We start from the raw sequence: 18,943 nt of genomic DNA, 5'->3' as shown, positions 1-18,943 counted from the left end.
ATCAAACCCGCCCCGCAGGCCAGAGTACTTGGTGTCATTTTGGACTCCAACCTATCCTTCCAGCCCCAAGTCCAATCTTTAACAAACTCGTGCAGACTCCACCTCCGCAACATCGCCAAAATCCGCACGTTCCTAACTCCAGAAACCACTAAACAGCTCATCCACTCCCTCATCATATCACGACTCGACTACTGCAACTCCCTCCTCACTGGCCTGCCTCGCCGCTGGCTATCCCCGCTTCAGTCCATCCTGAATACGGCTGCCAGACTCATTCACCTTTCCAACCGCTCCGTTTCCGCCACCCCCCTCTGCCAATCCCTCCACTGGCTTCCGATTGCGCAACGGATCAAATTCAAAATCCTAACGCTGATGTACAAAGCTGTCCACCATACTGCCCCGAACTACATCACTGACCTAATATCCAAGTACTGTCCAACACGCACACTCTGCTCCTCACAAGACCTCCTTCTCTCTAGTTCCCTGGTCTCCTCCTCCCATGCCCGCCTCCAGGACTTCTCCAGGGTGTCACCCATCCTCTGGAACTCCCTGCCCCAACCCATCAGATTATCACCTACTCTCCGCTCCTTTAGGCGCACCCTGAAAACCCATCTCTTCAGGGAAGCCTACCCCGCCCCCTGCTAACTTGCCGACCTCCTCCACTCTTCCTACCACTCCATCCCCCACAGCTATCTCCTCCTGTGCCACCATCCCCTCCCTCCTAGATTGTAAGCTGGAAAGAGCAGGGCCCTCAATCCCCTCATGTTTTGCATTGTATTGGTATTGTTCTGTCACATGTTCTGTTCCCCTCTGTAATGTACAGCGCTGAGCAAACTATTGGCACTTTATAAATACTGTATTATAATAATAATAATAATAATAATATAGAAACAGCAGTTATTAGACTACTAGAGGAAAGTCCAACTGAATTTAAATGTCTTTTCACAAGGTTATACTCACACTTATAAGATTTAACCTGTAAATACCAAATGTTAAATTGCAGGAGTGAGGGAATACCCTGATGTACCGCTCTATGAGGAGCTGAATGGGTTAATTGCCTCTTCACTCTTAGGTGTGTCACTTGTAAGTAAATCTGAAGTTTAAATTCTTCCTTCTTTAGGGCTTTCCTTTCCTGGATGTATTGCTGTGAGTGAGCTTGAGGCATGGATCCATCCCTCCCTATGCCATACACTTCATCTCCGCATACATGCCAAGGATAAAAGAAAGAGAAATAGTGTCTTATCCTCAATAAAATATACAGCTTTATTTGTGCCCATATGCACTCACATTATATGCAGTAAAATTGCGCTTGTAAAAATGCCAAATGTCGGTGTGACCAGCCTGGACGGCGTGTAGACACACTGGGGTTTATTTACTAAAGCTGGAGAGTCCAAAATCAGACTCCCTTCTGCATAGAAACCAATCAGCTTCTAACCTCAGCTTGTTCAATGAAGCTTTGGCAATGGAACCTGGAAGATGATTGGTTTCTATGCAGAAGTGAGTCTGATTTTGGACTCTCCAGCTTTAGTAAATAAACCCCACTCTGTCTATACTCGCCATACGAATGGAGTCGGGTACGTGGTGACGTCGGAGGGGCATCGACTTTCCTCTAGGGACTTTCCTCGACTTTCCTCTAGTAGTCTAATAACTGCTGTTTCTATATGTGTATTCCATACCTATTGCAATTTAACATGTGTTCTTTAATTGCTTGAATTGCACTATTATATTATTATAATTTATATTTGGACCTATAGAGGGCGCGGCACCATATATTTATTTATTCTTTTCAACACACATATATGAGTATGTAGAGAGGAGCCAGCAAACTCATTTTCCACTGATTAGCTTTGATATATATCACATTTTTAGTGGCTCACAGGCACTCTCACTTTTTATATCACTGTCTACCAAATGTGATCCTCCACAACGGAATTATTATTAATATTATTATACAGTATTTATATAGCGCCAAAGGGTATGCTCAGCGCTGTACAGTAGCAAGGGGGACAGAACATGAGACAAGACAGTAACAATACAATACACGAGGGGTTCGAGGGCCCTGCTCTTTCGAGCTTACAATCTAGTAGGGAGGGGAAGGTGGTACAGGAGGAGATGGCTGTGGGGATAAAATCAAAGCTGAACGAAACCCTATATATAAAATGACTCAACTGCAATAAGTAATACTCCATGTCCAAAGGACTCCATCAGGGTTCAGGGTTCAAATAAAAAAACGGATATGCAGGTAGGTGGGCAACTAAGTGAATCAAAAGGATAGGAGGTTATACTTCAAGTGAAAGGTTAGAAAAAACTGACTTGTTTGATTTGGGTTGCTGTAGTTATTTGGCAACTTTTTATTCCAATGGCTGAACAAAGAACAGAGATATGAGTTGCATATGGTGGGAAATTGTACCATCCATGTACTGTTGGTAAGGATGAACGGGATCCAAGAGCAGGCCAAGTTATGAAATATCCTCCTACAAAGCACCACACTTACCTTTACTTTATATGCATTGTGATTTAAATCAAACAAGATATAAATTTGGCAATTACTCTTCTATAGATCTTTCTCCTTACCTGTTTGTCCCATAAGCGTTGCCGTCAGTTTGTGTGGTGTCCTAGATGACACTTTTAATGAGGCCCTTACGTGATAGTACCTAAAAGAAGAAAAATGAAATTGCTGTTTCTTTGGTTGTTCTTTTTTTTTACATCAGAAGACATTTAGAGTGGTTACACTAAAGCCCAACTCCAGCCAAAATGTTTTACTTTTTTTTAAGACAGACCTCTCAAAAAAAGAAAGGTCCTCTTATATGGTCAAGGCCACCTTCCTTTAAAAATCTCCTAATGTTAGTAGTTCCAAAAAGTGGTTGCAAGGAAGTTAGACCTTACACCCCTCCGTATTCTTCCCATGACACCTAAGAAAGAATTATATCACTCCAGTGAGATCCTGGGGAATGCAGAGCAGACAAAATCTTGTGATAAGATGTTCTTGTAATAGACTGTAGCATGTTCTCACAAGATTTCACCTGCTCTGCACTCCCTGGGAATCCTCTAGAAAAGACGGTGATGACAAGGCCAACGATACAGAATACAGAGGTAAGGTAAGTATAAATACAATCTTTTTTTCTGTACAGGTACATTTTTGACCCAGTAACATTAGGTAATTTTTAAATGGGGAGGGGCCTTGAATATTACGTGCAGATCTTGCTTTATACAGTGGAAGGCAAGTCACGCCCCAACTATCCTGGTTTTTTTTATTGCTGGTGGTGGTGGGGTTTTTTTTCGGTGTGGTGGTGGGTGGTAGTGGTTGAGTTCTCTCTTTTGGTTGGTAGGTGGGTGGTGGGAAGCCCCAACTATTCTGAGGTTGCTCCAGTCCAGTCACATGATTGGCAGTCCAGTGCCAGCTTTGTTGAAGAGGAGAGATCGCTGTCAGTGGCTGCAGAGACTGGGTGATGACATCACCCAAAGGCTAACTATGGGGCATCCGTTGTTGGGTGTCCCTTCTCTACATTCGGATCATGTGACCAGACCTGAGCGACTTCAGAATAGGTAAGCATACAGATCTTTCCTTTCACACAGCAGATAGAATATGCATAGAATGGGGGAGGGTGTAGGTTTAAGTTTAGTTAGGGTATGACTTGCCTTCCACTTTAAGTTTTGGAGATGGTTAGGGGTGGTTAGAATCTCTGTCTTTGACTCTGTAGGCCTGTTTTTCCTTTGCTTCTTGTGTGGTCTCCAGGAAAAGAAGGGAAGGAAAATCTTCCGGACATTGAAGAGAGCAACAAAAACCCTTCCCTACTTTACAACATCTTGCACATTAATTCAGCTTTGCATGTCTGCACCAGTTTTACATAAACCCGATGAATTTGGTTCAAATTTGTATAGCTGATACTTTTTTCTTTTGTTTTTAAGTAGAGATGGATTAGAACCCTGGTCAAGATTTTCATGTTTAGTAGATTCATCCTCTTTATTTCTGCAGATGGTCATTGTCAACAACACTGATGGCTTAAAGTTAGAATTGTATGAATATAAGTTAGGGACTTTAGATTGTACGCCCCTTGAGGGTTGGGGACTGATGTGAATGTACAATATATGTATGTAAAGCATGGAGTAAATTGACGGCGCTATATAAGTACCTGAAATAATAATAATTGTGACTAGTTTCATGAATCTTGCTCAAAATTTGGCCAACCTGAACTTTGCAGTCAGCCCCAGTGAAGTTTATGGGGGATGTGGTTATTTAATTGTGGCCATACTCAAGCTGTTGTGAAATAGGAGGCTGGGCACTGTCATGGGGATATATACCAATGCCATGAAATAAAAAATTTAAAAAAACAACAGCGGGAAGAGATATTTTTTCTGCAAGGGTGACATTAAAAATGCAAAATTAATTTAAACTAAAGGCTTGGGACATGGTGTTACCAGACATGGTACCATAGGATATGTAGCCCACCACTGCAATCCACAGTATATCTCCCATTACCTACACATAATTGTCAGCTCTCCTAACAGTTACAATACACACTGACAATATGGCTGATGTGAGCCCACCCTTCTATTTTAAAAAGGACTGGATTATCCATTATTTCTGATTATTGGCTCTTGTAACTCAGCTGACCAGGGGCAAAAACTAAGCCATACATTATGGGCCCGTTAAGACATTCGGTGCTCTCTGAGGAATGATTCACATTTAGGCTGCCATTTAGAGAGAGAGAAAACAGGTGGCGCACACACCTAGTGCATTATCCAAGGTTTATTGTGGAGTGAAAGAATAATAAAAACATACTCACAGGTGAAGCATGTATCTAAAAAGCATAGAAAAATGACGATGGTCACAACGGCAGGCAAGGTGTTCTCACTGTCAGTGCAGCAAGCAAGGCTCTTACTTTCCATTCATCATACATCAGCATCAGAGGTTGGTCATCAGCTCTGAGGAAAGGGATTTGTCCCCGAAACGCGTCAGCCATTTGACCGCACTGACAGTTGTGGCCATTGTCATTTTTCTATGCTTTTTAGATACATGCTTCGTCTGTGAGTATGTTTTTATTATTCTTTCACTCCTACAATAAACCTTGGATAATGCACTAGGTGTGTGCACCACCTGTTTTCTCTCTATCCAGTGGCTGATTTCCCCGTCTGAGGAGGGCTGCACCCCTGGAGCATTTCCTTTGGTTGTCGCTGTCCTGGTACCCTTGGCTTCCCTTTTGGCTGTGCATATCCTGAGGCGATGGAGAGTACATATGATGCCATTTAGAGAGCATTTACAGGCAATCAGGAGGCATTGGATTGCCTCCTTACGGCCCGTTTTAACTGTTTGATTGCCGCATCGGCACGCTACAATTGCACGCACTGGATGCAGTTGCAGAGCACTTGCAAAGCAGCACTTCAAAAGGCAGCATTTGCTGGTTGCTACACCTGCAAAAAGCAACAGAGGTTATAATTCATGCCTTGAAACAAAGCAACATGGTCATGCTATGTGTACAACCCCAGCCACTGCCTCTGCAACTAAAGGGGGTAGTAGCTGGGGGACAGTAAAAGTACCCTCCCCCCCCAATTTCACGTGTGAATGAGCCCTATGGGTTGTTTCTAATTTCTGTTGCAAGTTTGCCAATTTAGAAACAAATCGTTTGGGATTTGGCTTTGAATCCAAGGTTAAGGAGAACTCGAACTTCATGCCTAATCACCAAGATAAGAAGTGATGGGAAATCTAACATTTTACAGTTGTTACCAAAACAAGAGGACCTCTACCTCTTGTTTTGGTAACAACTGTAAAATGTTAGATTTCCCATCACTTCTTATCTTGATGATTAGGCATGAAGTTCAAGTTCTCCTCAGCCTTGGATTCAAAGCCAAATCCCAAATCTTCCATTGACAACTGTCCAAGAGGGGAATTTCCCTCATTTTGAAGAGAATTCATTCCATTTGGAACTAATCAACGTTTTATCCAACACAAGGAAAAGTTACAATGTAACAAGTTCTTTCCTGTATACATCGGTATTGAATTGTTTACTCACCCTCTCTGGAATAAGTCCACATTATGGAATTTATGAAGCTCTACCGAGAACTCTAATGTTGCTTGTACTTCAGACATGGTATTATCAGCTCATCACCTAGACAGGGAAAAACAAACATAATGCACTCTTGTCTCTGATAATACACAAGACATTGTCAGACATGCACAACTCTTGGCAGATAAAAGCATTCAGTGATCTGATAACGCACACTGGCCATGAGTCACTGCTACAGTGCAAAAGGCAGAAATTTCACTTAATGTGTTCTATAAACACCTTATGATTACTCTTCATCAAAATCAAGCAGGGCGTTCATTGTGATTCTGACACTGCAGCCGTTTGCCAATTATTCTCAACTGTGCAACCTTTCTCCTGTATACCTACAGCAGTGTGAGTGCAACACCTCCTGTAGACTGGAGAAAGGATGGAACCAAGCTGTAATTTTCCTTTGATGACTCAGGGTGTGCAGAAGAAGTATCAAAGTAACAGAGTAACATAGTTAGTCATGTTGAAAAAAGACACAAGTTCATTAAAGGTAAAATGAAACCATAAGCATAGTGAAGTGAGACACAACTCTAGTTCCTACACACAAACGTGGCTCCATGAGATGCTGCAAGAGAAAGGAGCCACCCTGAAACAGGAAACCTGGGGCAGTGGTCATGGCACCAGATTAAACTAGAGCATAGGCAAGGGGTCATTTGGGTCATTGGGCAGAATGCCCCTTAAATTTGGGGTCAGTGGGAAGAGTGCCCCTTACATTTGTGGTCACTGGGAAGAATTCCCCTTACATTTGGGGTCATTGGGAAGAATTCCCCTTACATTTGGGGTTATTGGGAAGAATGTACCTTACATTTGTTGTCATTGGGCAGAATGCCCTTTAAATTTGAGGTCAGTGGGAAGAGTGCCCCTTACATTTGTGGTCATTGGGAAGAATGCGCCTTACATTTGGGGTCAGTGGGAAGAGTGTACCTTACATTTCTGGTCATTGGGAAGAGTGTCCCTGACATTTATGGTCATTGGGCAGAATGCCCCTTAAACTTGGGTCCAGTGGGATGAATGCCCCTTACATTTGAGGTCAGTAGGAAGAATGCTCCTCACACTTGTGGTCAGTGGGAATAACTCCCCTCTTACAAAAAGCTAAAAAGATCATTGGTTTCAGTGGTAACTTTTCTAAGTAACACAAATTGCCTTTTTCCTGAAAAACCTTTAGCAAACTCTGAAGGAACCCCAGGGTTCCACCAAACCCAAGTTGAGAAAGGCTGGTGTAGGTAATCAAGCACAATTTTAATTTACCTAACCAAGAAGGAAATCGAAAAAGTTACTAAAACAAACCGTTCACGACACAGGCTCTTACAAGTAAAATGTTATGACTCTCCAAATTCTATGCTTTTATTTTTATAAACTCAAAGAATAATTTTTCCGCTGAGTCACTTTGATGGTAGACTTCTAAAACGACAAAAGCACCATTGGAACTAATGTTGGGTTGTTCTGTCGAAACAGAAGTACATTGAAACAATGGTGATTATACCCCTAGCATATCACCTGCTGCTCTGAGGCACAAAGTGTTATTGGCGCTTTCTGATTTCTGAGGTTACTGTAGCAAATCACATGTTAGAGCGCGGTTACTCCACATAGCAGAAATGGTGCTACAGATCATAGTTATTTGCTGAGGTACATCACAATGATGACACTTTGCTGAATATTGTAGCAAATGAGAAACATCCACGATGGATATCTATCTATCTATCTATCTATCTATCTATCTCATATCTATCTATCTATCTATCTATCTATCTATCTATCTATCTATCTATCTCATATCTATCTATCTATCTATCTATCTATCTCATATCTATCTATCTAACTATCTATCTATCTATCTATCTCATATCTATCTATCTATCTATCTATCTATCTATGTAATTTAAACAGAGAGGAAATATTAGATTACACTATTTTGTAAAGGTTGATGCTTTGTTATCCCATATGGAAGAAAAATATATTTCAAATATATTTAAAAAATATTCTTCCCAAATATATTGACATATATTTGAAATGCTAAAAATATATATATATATATATATATATATATATATATATATATATACACACTGCATGCTGAAATGTGTTTTGATTATGAAATATATGAAACATATTATTAAAAATATATTTCAAATATACTGTATGTCTTTAAAATACAAATCTAAATTTTTGGAATGCATTTACAAATATATGTATATATATAATATATATATATATATATATATATATATATATATATACACTGCATGCTGAAATGCATTATTTATATATTAAAAAATATATGAACAATATTGTTAAAAATATATTTTTTAAAAATATATTCAGATTTTTTTGACGTGTAAAAAAGTAATTTTAACATATATTTTTAAATATATTTGTAAATGCATTCCAAAAATGTAGACTTGTATTTTTAAAGACATACATTTTGTAATAAAAACGCATTTCAACATGCAGTATATATATATATACACACATATATATATATATATATATATATATATATATATATATATATAAAACTTTTTTTTAAATATATTGAATACGGCCAAAATTGTAGTATTTCAAATATATGTCAATATATTTGGGAAGAATATTTTTAAAATATATTTCAAATATATTTATCTTCCATGTGGGATGAGTCTTTTAAGAGTATTCTCTACTTTAACATATATTTTTACATATATTTGTAAATGCATTCCAAAAATGTAAACTTGTAATATTAAAGACATACAGTATATTTGAAATGTATTTTTAAAAATATTTAAACCGCATAAAAATGCATTTCAACATGCAATATATATATATATAGTTATTATTGAAATATATTTTGAAATATATTGAATAAGGCCAAAATTGTAGCATTTCACATATATGTCAATATATTTGGGAAGAATATTTAAAAAATATATTTCAAATATATTTTTCTTCCATGTAGGATAGACCCCCTCCCTTTTACACGATGGGGTTTAATTATAAATTTTTTCACCCATGGTTCATACAACTTTCACCCAGAATCTGCACATTTTTCACTTTAATCCATTTAATATAAACACTGTGACCCATGAGACAAGATCTTTTTCATCACTTGAACTATATGCACAGGTTTTGAAAAAGTAGACTTTGTTCCAAGAAATGCAGCTGATGAAAATCTGCATGGGCAGCACAGTGGCTAAATGGTTAGCACTTCTGTCTGGCAGTACTAGAGTCGCTGGTTCAAATCCCAACCACGGCACCACCTGCCTTGAGTTTGCATGTTCTCCCTGTGCCTGCGTGGGTTTCCTCTGGGTACTCCGGTTTCCTCCCACACTTTAAAGACATGCTGGAAGGTTAATTGGCTCCTGTCTAAATTGTCCCTAGTATATGACAAAAATATTCACAACCTATCATTCCTAGATACTCTTGCTCTAATGCCAAGGAAATTCGCCAGCAACAGGTAGGTGCAAACAATAGGTTTAGGAGACCAAGTGAATACAGAACTATCAATCTCGGCTGATTATAAAGGGTCACTCCTGCCTTAGGCAGCATGCCCTCATATGTGTCCATGGAGGCCTGTGGTTGTGTGCTTAGAGCATGTACATTGTGTGCTAATAATAGGACTTTTGGTTCTTGGGGACTTTTTTTTCTAATGGTCCTGACCCACACCACCCTTTTGGCTTCAACCAGAATTATGTGTCCTGCCTCAGCGGCCCCCTTAGAGACCCCATCATATATCCCAGGAGGCTGAAGGAGCCCATTCACAGAATGGCCAGGGACAGAACTTCCACTTGGGGGGTGGAGTAAGTCTGAACCTAGGAGAGGAAGCTGGCTGAGGAGAACCAAGATGGCGGAGCAGGACATAGGCACAGGCGGAGTGCTGCAGGACAATGCTGAGCAGGTGAGTGTGTATTTTTTAATTCAACTCAGCATAATAGGTAAGTGGGGACGGGTTGTAGAAAAGGTAGGTGGGGAGTGAAGTTCCTCTTAAAAGCAGGGTGTCTACATTAGCATGCCACAAAACATCCCTTTTACTTTTGGGTTTTTAAATTGGAGTTTTTGAATTTTTATATTAATTTTGAGGATATGGTATGCAAGGTAATGAATCATTTCCTTTTCATACAATAATTCATTATGAAGTTTTAGTTGCGCACATTAGAGGGAAGCTTGACCTTCCCATCTACAACACGTACAAATCATTAGTAACACCTCATCTGGAATATGCAGTTCAGTTTTGGGCACCAATTCACAAAATGAACAGGAAACTGGAGAAAGTACAGGGAAGGGCAACCAAACTGATAGGAGGCATGTAGGAGCTCAGCTATGAGGAAAGATTAGAGGAACTGAATTTATTCTGTCTTGAGAAGAGGAGTCTAAGGTGGGATATGATCAACATGTATAATACATAAGGGGAGATATGATCTCCATGTATAATACATAAGGGGGGATATGATCTCCATGTATAATACATAAGGGGGATATGATCTCCATGTATAATACATAAGGGGGATATGATCTCCATGTATAATACATAAGGGGGATATGATCTCCATGTATAATACATAAGGGGGGATATGATCTCCATGTATAATACATAAGGGGGGATATGATCTCCATGTATAATACATAAGGGGGGATATGATCTCCATGTATAATACAAAAAGGGGGATATGATCTCCATGTATAATACATAAGGGGGATATGATCTCCATGTATAATACATAAGGGGGGATATGATCTCCATGTATAATACAAAAAGGGGGATATGATCTCCATGTATAATACATAAGGGGGATATGATCTCCATGTATAATACATAAGGGGGGATATGATCTCCATGTATAATACATAAGGGGGGGATATGATCTCCATGTATAATACATAAGGGGGGATATGATCTCCATGTATAATACATAAGGGGGGATATGATCTCCATGTATAATACATAAGGGGGATATGATCTCCATGTATAATACATAAGGGGGGTATGATCTCCATGTATAATACATAAGGGGGGGTATGATCTCCATGTATAATACATAAGGGGGATATGATCTCCATGTATAATACATAAGGGGGGGATATGATCACCATGTATAATACATAAGGGGGATATGATCTCCATGTATAATACATACGGGGGGATATGATCTCCATGTATAATACATAAGGGGGATATGATCTCCATGTAAAATACATAAGGGGGGATATGATCACCATGTATAATACATAAGGGGGATATGATCACCATGTATAATACATAAGGGGGGATATGATCACCATGTATAATACATAAGGGGGGATATGATCTCCATGTATAATACATAAGGGGGATATGATCTCCATGTATAATACATAAGGGGGGATATGATCACCATGTATAATACATAAGGGAGGATATGATCTCCATGTATAATACATAAGGGGGATATGATCACCATGTATAATACATAAGGGGGATATGATCTCCATGTATAATACATAAGGGGGGATATGATCACCATGTATAATACATAAGGGGGGATATGATCTCCATGTATAATACATAAGGGGGGATACGATCTCCATGTATAATACATAAGGGGGGATATGATCTCCATGTATAATACATAAGGGGGGATATGATCTCCATGTATAATACATAAGGGGGGATATGATCTCCATGTATAATACATAAGGGGGGATATGATCTCCATGTATAATACATAAGGGGGGGATATGATCTCCATGTATAATACATAAGGGAGGATATGATACACAGAATATAACTGGATATAACATTTATAGGTAAAGTTGATCCAGGGAATCTAGGGATTGCCTCTCAGGGGATCAGGAAGGAATTTTTTTCCCAGCAGGAGCAAATTGGATCATGCTGTTTTTTTGCCTTTCTCTGGATCAACTGTGGGTATAACTTCTTTTTTTTTTTTTTTTGGTTGAACTGGATGGACTTTTGTCTTTTTTCAGCCAGACTAACTATGTAACTATGTTAGTAGAAAAACAGTTATACCTTAAATGTATTATTTACTTCTCTGTATTATTGATAATTTAATTTTTATTATCATGCACTATAATTCCATATGCTTCGTATTAATAACTATTAAAGATTTTATGGGATTCTTTAATTTCCCATTATAAATGCAGTTATTGTTTGAATTTTCCATTGTAACATATATTACCTTATACTTCTGTATACTGTGACTCTTCTCACTCATCACTCATGTAATCGTAACAGTTATTATTTTCCTTTTTATATCATTACTCAATACAAATGTATTGAAACAAATAGCACATTATAATAAAGATGATGCAATAAAAATAATTGCTGATTCATCGCTTCTTTTCTTTTAATTACCTGGATACTTGTGTTTAGGTATATCTAACCTTTTGGGTATTCAGCAATTAAGTGTGTGCTAGTTGTGAGACATAAATTGTATGTCTGCAATGTACTATATGTCTGTATACATAGGAGAATTTAAAAAAACCCAGTTCCCAATTAAGCACATGATAAATGGAACCAATAATGTGAGTTTTCTTTTACGGTGACTCTTGCCACCTGCATATGTTTTTTTTTTTTTTTAAATAATGGAACCGATCCGGAGCCCCTCTGCGGTTCATTGCAGCCTGCCATTATAGAAGTAATGTTCTCTTGGAGGAAAACAAATGACTCATAACACCTACAGACGCTGGTACCTATTTTCTGATCGTTCTGTCTTTTATCCTCATGTTCAGGTCCATTATCCAGCTGCTTTTTGCTTAGATGTAATGTCTGCATATTTAGAACTGTAAGAGAATAACAATATACAGCATATGGTAATGCTTCAGCTGGCAAAGCAGAACTTCACCTAAAACTATTTCTTTTTTAAAATTTTAATTTTAGGCAAAGATGGGTCATGCAGAAGGAAATAAGGATTTAGGGCACTTTCATATCGTTGGGTAAGTCTGCATCTGTGACGAATATTTGCTTTACTGCATGGATCGTCAGCAAAAAATTCATGTCCCTGTAGACTCTTTAGATGCCAGTGGCCCAGGGGCCACATGCGGCCCTTTATCACTTATGGCGCAAGCAGAAAATCAGTGCTTTGCTGCTTGCTCAAGCCAGTAATAAAAATACATCCAGCCTCCAACTAAGCAATGGAGTGGGAAAGTGAGTACAAGTGGCTCAAAAAACAGTAAATGGGCAAACTGATATTGGCTCAGTATTAATTATTTAAAGAGGATCATTTCTAATTTTCTACTATTTTGTTATTTTTCTTATATATTACTCTATATTTACAAAAAAAACCTTACTGCTTTTGTGTTTCAGTGTGTGCAGTGGGCTTTCTAATAAGTGTGCATACTGGGCTTTTTTAATAAGAGAGCCAAGCACTAGCTTTGGACTTGACTTAGACATCAGTTAAGAAGGTAAAAGGTCTGGAGTTGATTCTAAGTGTGGTATTTGCATTTGGAATCTATTGCTGTGAACCTCCATCATGCGTTTGAAGGAGCTGTCCATGCAAGTGACACAGGCCATTGTTAGGATTCAAAAACTAAACAAATCCATCAGAGAGATCGCAGCAACATTAGGAGTGGCCAAATCAACAGTTTGGTCCATTCTGAGGAAAGAAGAACGCACTGGTGAGCTCAGCAACATAAAAAGGCATGGATGTCCACGGAAGACAACAGTGGTGGATGATCACAGGATCCTCTCTATAGTAAAGACAACATCCAGACAAGTAAAGGACACTCTCCAGGAGGTGGGCGTATCATTGTCAAAGTCTACATTCAAGAGAAGACTTCACGAGAGCAAATACAGAGGGTTCACCACAAAGTGCAAACCATCCAGACAAGTAAAGGACACAACATCCAGACAAGTAAAGGACACTCTCCAGGAGGTGGGCGTATCATTGTCAAAGTCTACATTTAAGAGAAGACTTCACGAGAGCAAATACAGAGGGTTCACCACAAAGTGCAAACCAGTCATAAGCCTGGAGAATAGAAAAGCCAGATTAGACTTTGCCAAAAAAACATCTAAAAAAGCCAGACCAGTTCTGGAAAAGCATTCTTTGGACGGCTGAAACTAAGATTAATTTGTACCAGAATGACGGGAAGAAAAGTGTGGAGAAGACTTGGAACAGCTCATGACCCAAAGCATACAACGTCATCTGTAAAACATGGTGGAGGCAGTGTGATGGCATGGGCAGGCATGGCTTCCAGTGGCACTGGGTCATTGGTGTTTATTGATGATGTGACAGAAGACAGAAGCAGCCGGATGATTTCTGCAGTGTTTAGAGATATTGTCAGGGATCCCCTCGGTCCTCACCGCGATGGTCCCGGCGCAGGCGCAGTGTGCCGCCCTGTGCAGGGACTCGAGCATTAGGTCCAGGCCGGCCGCGGCGTTCGAGTTCGCGCATGCGCAGTAGAAGCCGCGGCCGCCCGCTGGGCACCAATGGCAGCGCAGGGCGGGATATTTAAATGGCCCTGAGCTGTCATTCAGTGCCTTCTGGTCTTACCTGTATCCTGTATCTGCGAACCTGTGAATTGTAAGTTGCTGACCCGGATTGTGCTTGACCTTGCTGTATTTCTCCTGCCCTGACCCTTGCTTTGCCTGACCTCTCTCTTGAATGCCCCCTATTGGATCTGAGCTGCTGTTGCTGACCTGGCGTGTGACCCGACTATTCTCTGCCCGCTGCCTTGTACCGTACCGTCCTCCCTGTTACGGTCCGTCGGCTTGTCTGACCCCGCACCTGCTCAGCCATCCATCCATCCATCCGTCCATCCCTCCCAGTGGGGTCTCCTGACCTCCTCATATCAGGCTCTTCCCCGCAGGAGCCCTCGGCGAATACCACTACCACTAAAGGGTTTGCCCAGTAGTCACGACCTGGTCTCGGGGGGCTCCAAGTCCATCCCCACCATCAGGGGCCCTGGTGAACAAGCACCCTGGGACTTAGACTCCGTGCTCTGGAAACGCCTAGTTAGTGGAGTGCTAGTGGTACCGCCGGGTGGTCCCTTACAGTACCAGAAGGCCATGACGGAGCCTCGAGGAGGACCCTCCCCGCTGGAGGAAGTTTGTAGGCACCTGGCTTCCCTGACGCAAGCTGTAAACGTATTACAGGACAGGTGTTTACAGATTGAAAATCGGTTCCAGGCCTGCACGATATCTGCCCCTGCACCACAGGCCCCGACCCCTGCACCTCCGCCCGTAGCGGCCCCTGGGCCTGCTTCAGGGGCCCCCGCATCACTTCCTATGGCCGAACCCTGGGTACCCCTACCAGAGCGTTTTCATGGGGACCGCACACGCTTCAGGTCGTTCCGTGAATCCTGCCTTCTCTATTTTGAGTTGCAACCTCGTACCTTTTTGACGGAATCAGTAAAGGTGGGGTTTGTCATCTCCCTCCTGCAGGGTGAACCCCAAGACTGGGCCCACCGACTGAGAGGGAACAATGACCCCCACCTAGGCTCAGTTAACGTTTTTTTTGACGCAATGGCCATCTTATATGATGACCCACAGCGGGCAGCTTCGGCCGAAGCAACCATTTACACACTCCGGCAGGGCCGACGGGCGGCGGAGGAGTACGCCTCTGACTTTAGGCGTTGGATGGGGGACACACGCTGGAACGAGTTTGCCCTTGTGCACCAGTTCCGTATGGGCCTGTCAGAGGCCCTGAAAGACGAGCTCGCCCGGGTAGAAATGCCTGAGGCGCTTGAAGACTTAATTGCACTAACCATCAAGATTGACCGAAGACTGCGGGAACGCAGGTTTGAGAGGTCCGGTCAGGGTCGAGGAGGTACCTGGGGGTCTTTCCAGGGCCACAGCCAATCCACTAGGCCACAGTTCCTGAACCCACCACCGGAGGATACTCCTGAACCCATGCAGCTAGGCCTGGCGCGACCTAAGCTATCTCCAGAGGAACGCCAGCGCAGACGCTCCCAGAACCTATGCCTCTACTGTGGTGAAGCTGGTCACATGGTACGATCCTGCCCGCAGAAACTGAGTAAGTGCACCTCTTCTTCCTTATCTGTTGGCGATGTTCATTCTTCCCAATACTTAGTTGTACCCCTCTCCTTTCAGCTGCCAGAAAGGACCGTGGAAGTGACAGCCATAATTGACTCGGGGGCATGCAGCTGTTTTGTAGATATTAATTTTGCTCACCAGCAGGGTATTCCCCTCCAACCAAAAGAAAAGGGGTTCAACGTATTTCTGGCCGATGGGTCCCGGATAAGATCAGGGGTGGTTAACCAGGAGACCCCTTCCATTTCTACCACCATTGCCAGCCAACACCAGGAACTCCTCCGCTTGGATGCCATCGCATCACCCCTTTTTCCAGTCATTCTGGGGCTTCCGTGGTTACGGGCTCATAACCCCCAGATTGACTGGGAAACCAGGGTAGTCTCGTTCCCTTCCTCATACTGTCGGGAACACTGCCGCACTTCGGGCCCGGGGGTTCCCCAGGTCCTTGTGTGCTCAGAGGGGGATGCCGACTTAAGGCAGGTCATTCCTGCAGCCTACCATGAATTCCTCGATGTATTCAGTAAACGGGGAGCAGATACTCTACCCCCCCACCGCCGGTATGACTGTCCTATCAACCCGTTACCTGGCTCAGAGATCCCTTTCGGGCGGATCTTCCCCCTTTCGGAGCTCGAATTGGGGGCCCTGAGGGAATACATTGAGGACAGCCTGCAGAAGGGATTCATCCGCCCCTCTACCTCTCCGGCAGGGGCAGGGATTTTCTTTGTAGAAAAAAAGGACAAGACCCTGAGACCGTGTATTGATTACCGGAATTGAATAGAGTTACAATCAAAAACCGTTACCCCTTGCCGTTGGTACCAGAGTTATTCCAGAGTTTAAAGGCGGCAGTGGTGTTCACAAAACTGGACTTAAGGGGAGCATACAACCTGGTTCGCATAAGGGAGGGGGACGAGTGGAAAACGGCATTCCGCACCCGCTTCGGCCACTTCGAATATCTGGTCATGCCGTTCGGTCTGTGCAATGCACCGGCCACCTTCCAACACTTTGTGAATGACATTTTTAGGGATTTCCTGGATGTCTTTGTTATAGTCTACTTAGACGATATTTTGATTTTTTCACCTTCTCTGGGGGAGCACAGGGTTCACGTAGCAAAGGTATTAGGGCGGTTGCGGCAGCACGGCTTATACGCCAAAGCTGACAAATGTTGCTTTGAACAGTCTAGTATTACTTTTCTGGGTCTGATTATCTCCACCGCGGGGGTCGCGATGGACCCTCAGAAAGTCTCTGCAATACTGGATTGGCCTGAACCCACAGACAGGAAGGGCATCCAACGGTTTGTCGGGTTCGCAAACTTTTACCGCAAGTTCATCAAGAACTTCTCGGGTCTGGTCTCCCCCATTACTCAGCTAACCAAGCTTGGAACTCGATTCAGGTGGACGCCAGAGGCGCAGGAAGCTTTTGAAGCTTTGAAGAAACTATTCACTTCGGCACCCATCCTGGGTCACCCCAATGCCGCCTTACCCTACATCTTGGAGGTAGATGCGTCAGAGAATGCGGTAGGTTCCATCCTATCCCAGCGAAAGGGCACCAGGGAATTGCTCCACCCTGTGGCATTCTTCTCACGGAAACTCACCCCGGCGGAAAGGAACTACGATATCGGCGATCGTGAACTTCTGGCGATTAAGACAGCATTAGAGGAATGGAGGTACCTGCTGGAAGGTGCCTCACACCCCATCTTAATATTTACGGATCATAAGAATCTGGAGTACCTGAGGACCGCCAAACGCTTACGCCCACGACAGGCAAGATGGGCACTGTTCTTCTCAAGATTCAATTTCCACATTACATACAGGCCGGGATCAAAGAATACGAAGCCAGATGCGTTGTCACGCATGTACGAGGACGCCAAGGAGGTCCCAGCGCCCGACACTATCCTGTCTTCGGGAAACTTCTTGGCGCTCCAGACGGACCTTCGTTCCAAGATAATGGAGGCGTCCACGGCCATATCCATCCCAGCCGGGGTGCCCCTCCAGAACAAGGGGGGACTCCTGTGGAAGGAAGATCGGATTGTGGTGCCAGAGGAAATCCGAACTCTGGTCTTGGGCCATTGCCATGACCACCCGATGGCAGGGCACTTTGGGTCGGCCAAGACCTTAGAGCTCCTCCGACGCTCTTTCTGGTGGCCTGACATGGCAAAAGACTGCAAACACTACGTTAACTCCTGCATCACCTGCCAGAGGAACAAACCATCAAGGTGCAAGGCTTGGGGTCTTCTGCGGCCTTTACCGATTCCCGAACGGCCTTGGCAGAAAATTTCAATGGATTTCATAGTCGAGCTCCCACCTTCACGAGACCACACAGCAATTCTTGTGGCCGTGGACCGTTTATCTAAGATGGCCCACTTTATACCATTAAGGAAGACTCCGTCAGCAGCCGAAACTGCGCGAGTATTCATTCGAGAGATTGTAAGACTGCACGGGGTCCCTGAAGACATCGTCTCTGACCGAGGGGTTCAGTTTACCTCAAGATTTTGGAGGGCTCTGTGTAAAGCTCTGAACATCCAACTGTCCCTCTCTTCTGCATTCCACCCTCAGTCCAACGGACAGACCGAGAGAACCAACCAGACTCTGGAGCAGTACCTGCGCTGCTATACATCTTTTGCCCAGGATGACTGGATACCACTTCTACCCTTGGCGGAATTCGCGTACAACAACGCGTGCCATTCGGTAACGGGGCAGTCCCCGTTCTTTTCCAATTATGGGTTTCACCCTACCTTCCTCCCGGACTTGGTCCCTGAATGCCCAATTCCAGCAACACAGGATACATTGACGTTCTTCTCCTCGAACAACAAGAAGCTACAGGAAGCCCTAATTCGGGCCCAAGATGACTACAAGAGGGCATTTAACAAGAGACGAAGGGGAGATCTGGTGTTGCGACCCGGTGAGAAGGTTTGGTTGTCTACTTCCAACTTAAAGAT

The 18,943-nt window shown here is 42.8% G+C and overlaps 1 protein-coding gene across 1 annotated transcript in view; it reads right to left on the bottom strand.

Moving 5' to 3' along the window:
- Positions 1-18,943, bottom strand: part of FAM135B (family with sequence similarity 135 member B) — a 226,988-nt gene that overhangs the window by 117,920 nt on the left and 90,125 nt on the right. Inside the window, exons 2-3 of the mRNA XM_089654648.1 lie at positions 6,009-6,104; positions 2,572-2,651 (exon numbers count right to left, since the gene is read on the bottom strand). Of these exons, the coding sequence (XP_089510774.1) occupies positions 2,572-2,651; positions 6,009-6,085 (157 nt within the window). The 5' untranslated portion in view covers positions 6,086-6,104. The remainder of the gene's footprint in view (positions 1-2,571; positions 2,652-6,008; positions 6,105-18,943) is intronic.

Source organism: Staurois parvus, unplaced genomic scaffold (genome assembly GCF_062004578.1).
Source record: "Staurois parvus isolate SC_StPar_1 unplaced genomic scaffold, SC_StPar_1.0 ptg000783l, whole genome shotgun sequence".
In the NCBI taxonomy this organism is placed as follows: domain Eukaryota; kingdom Metazoa; phylum Chordata; class Amphibia; order Anura; family Ranidae; genus Staurois; species Staurois parvus.
Note: the sequence above shows the minus strand (reverse complement) of the source record. Positions and strands in the feature narration are given on the sequence as shown.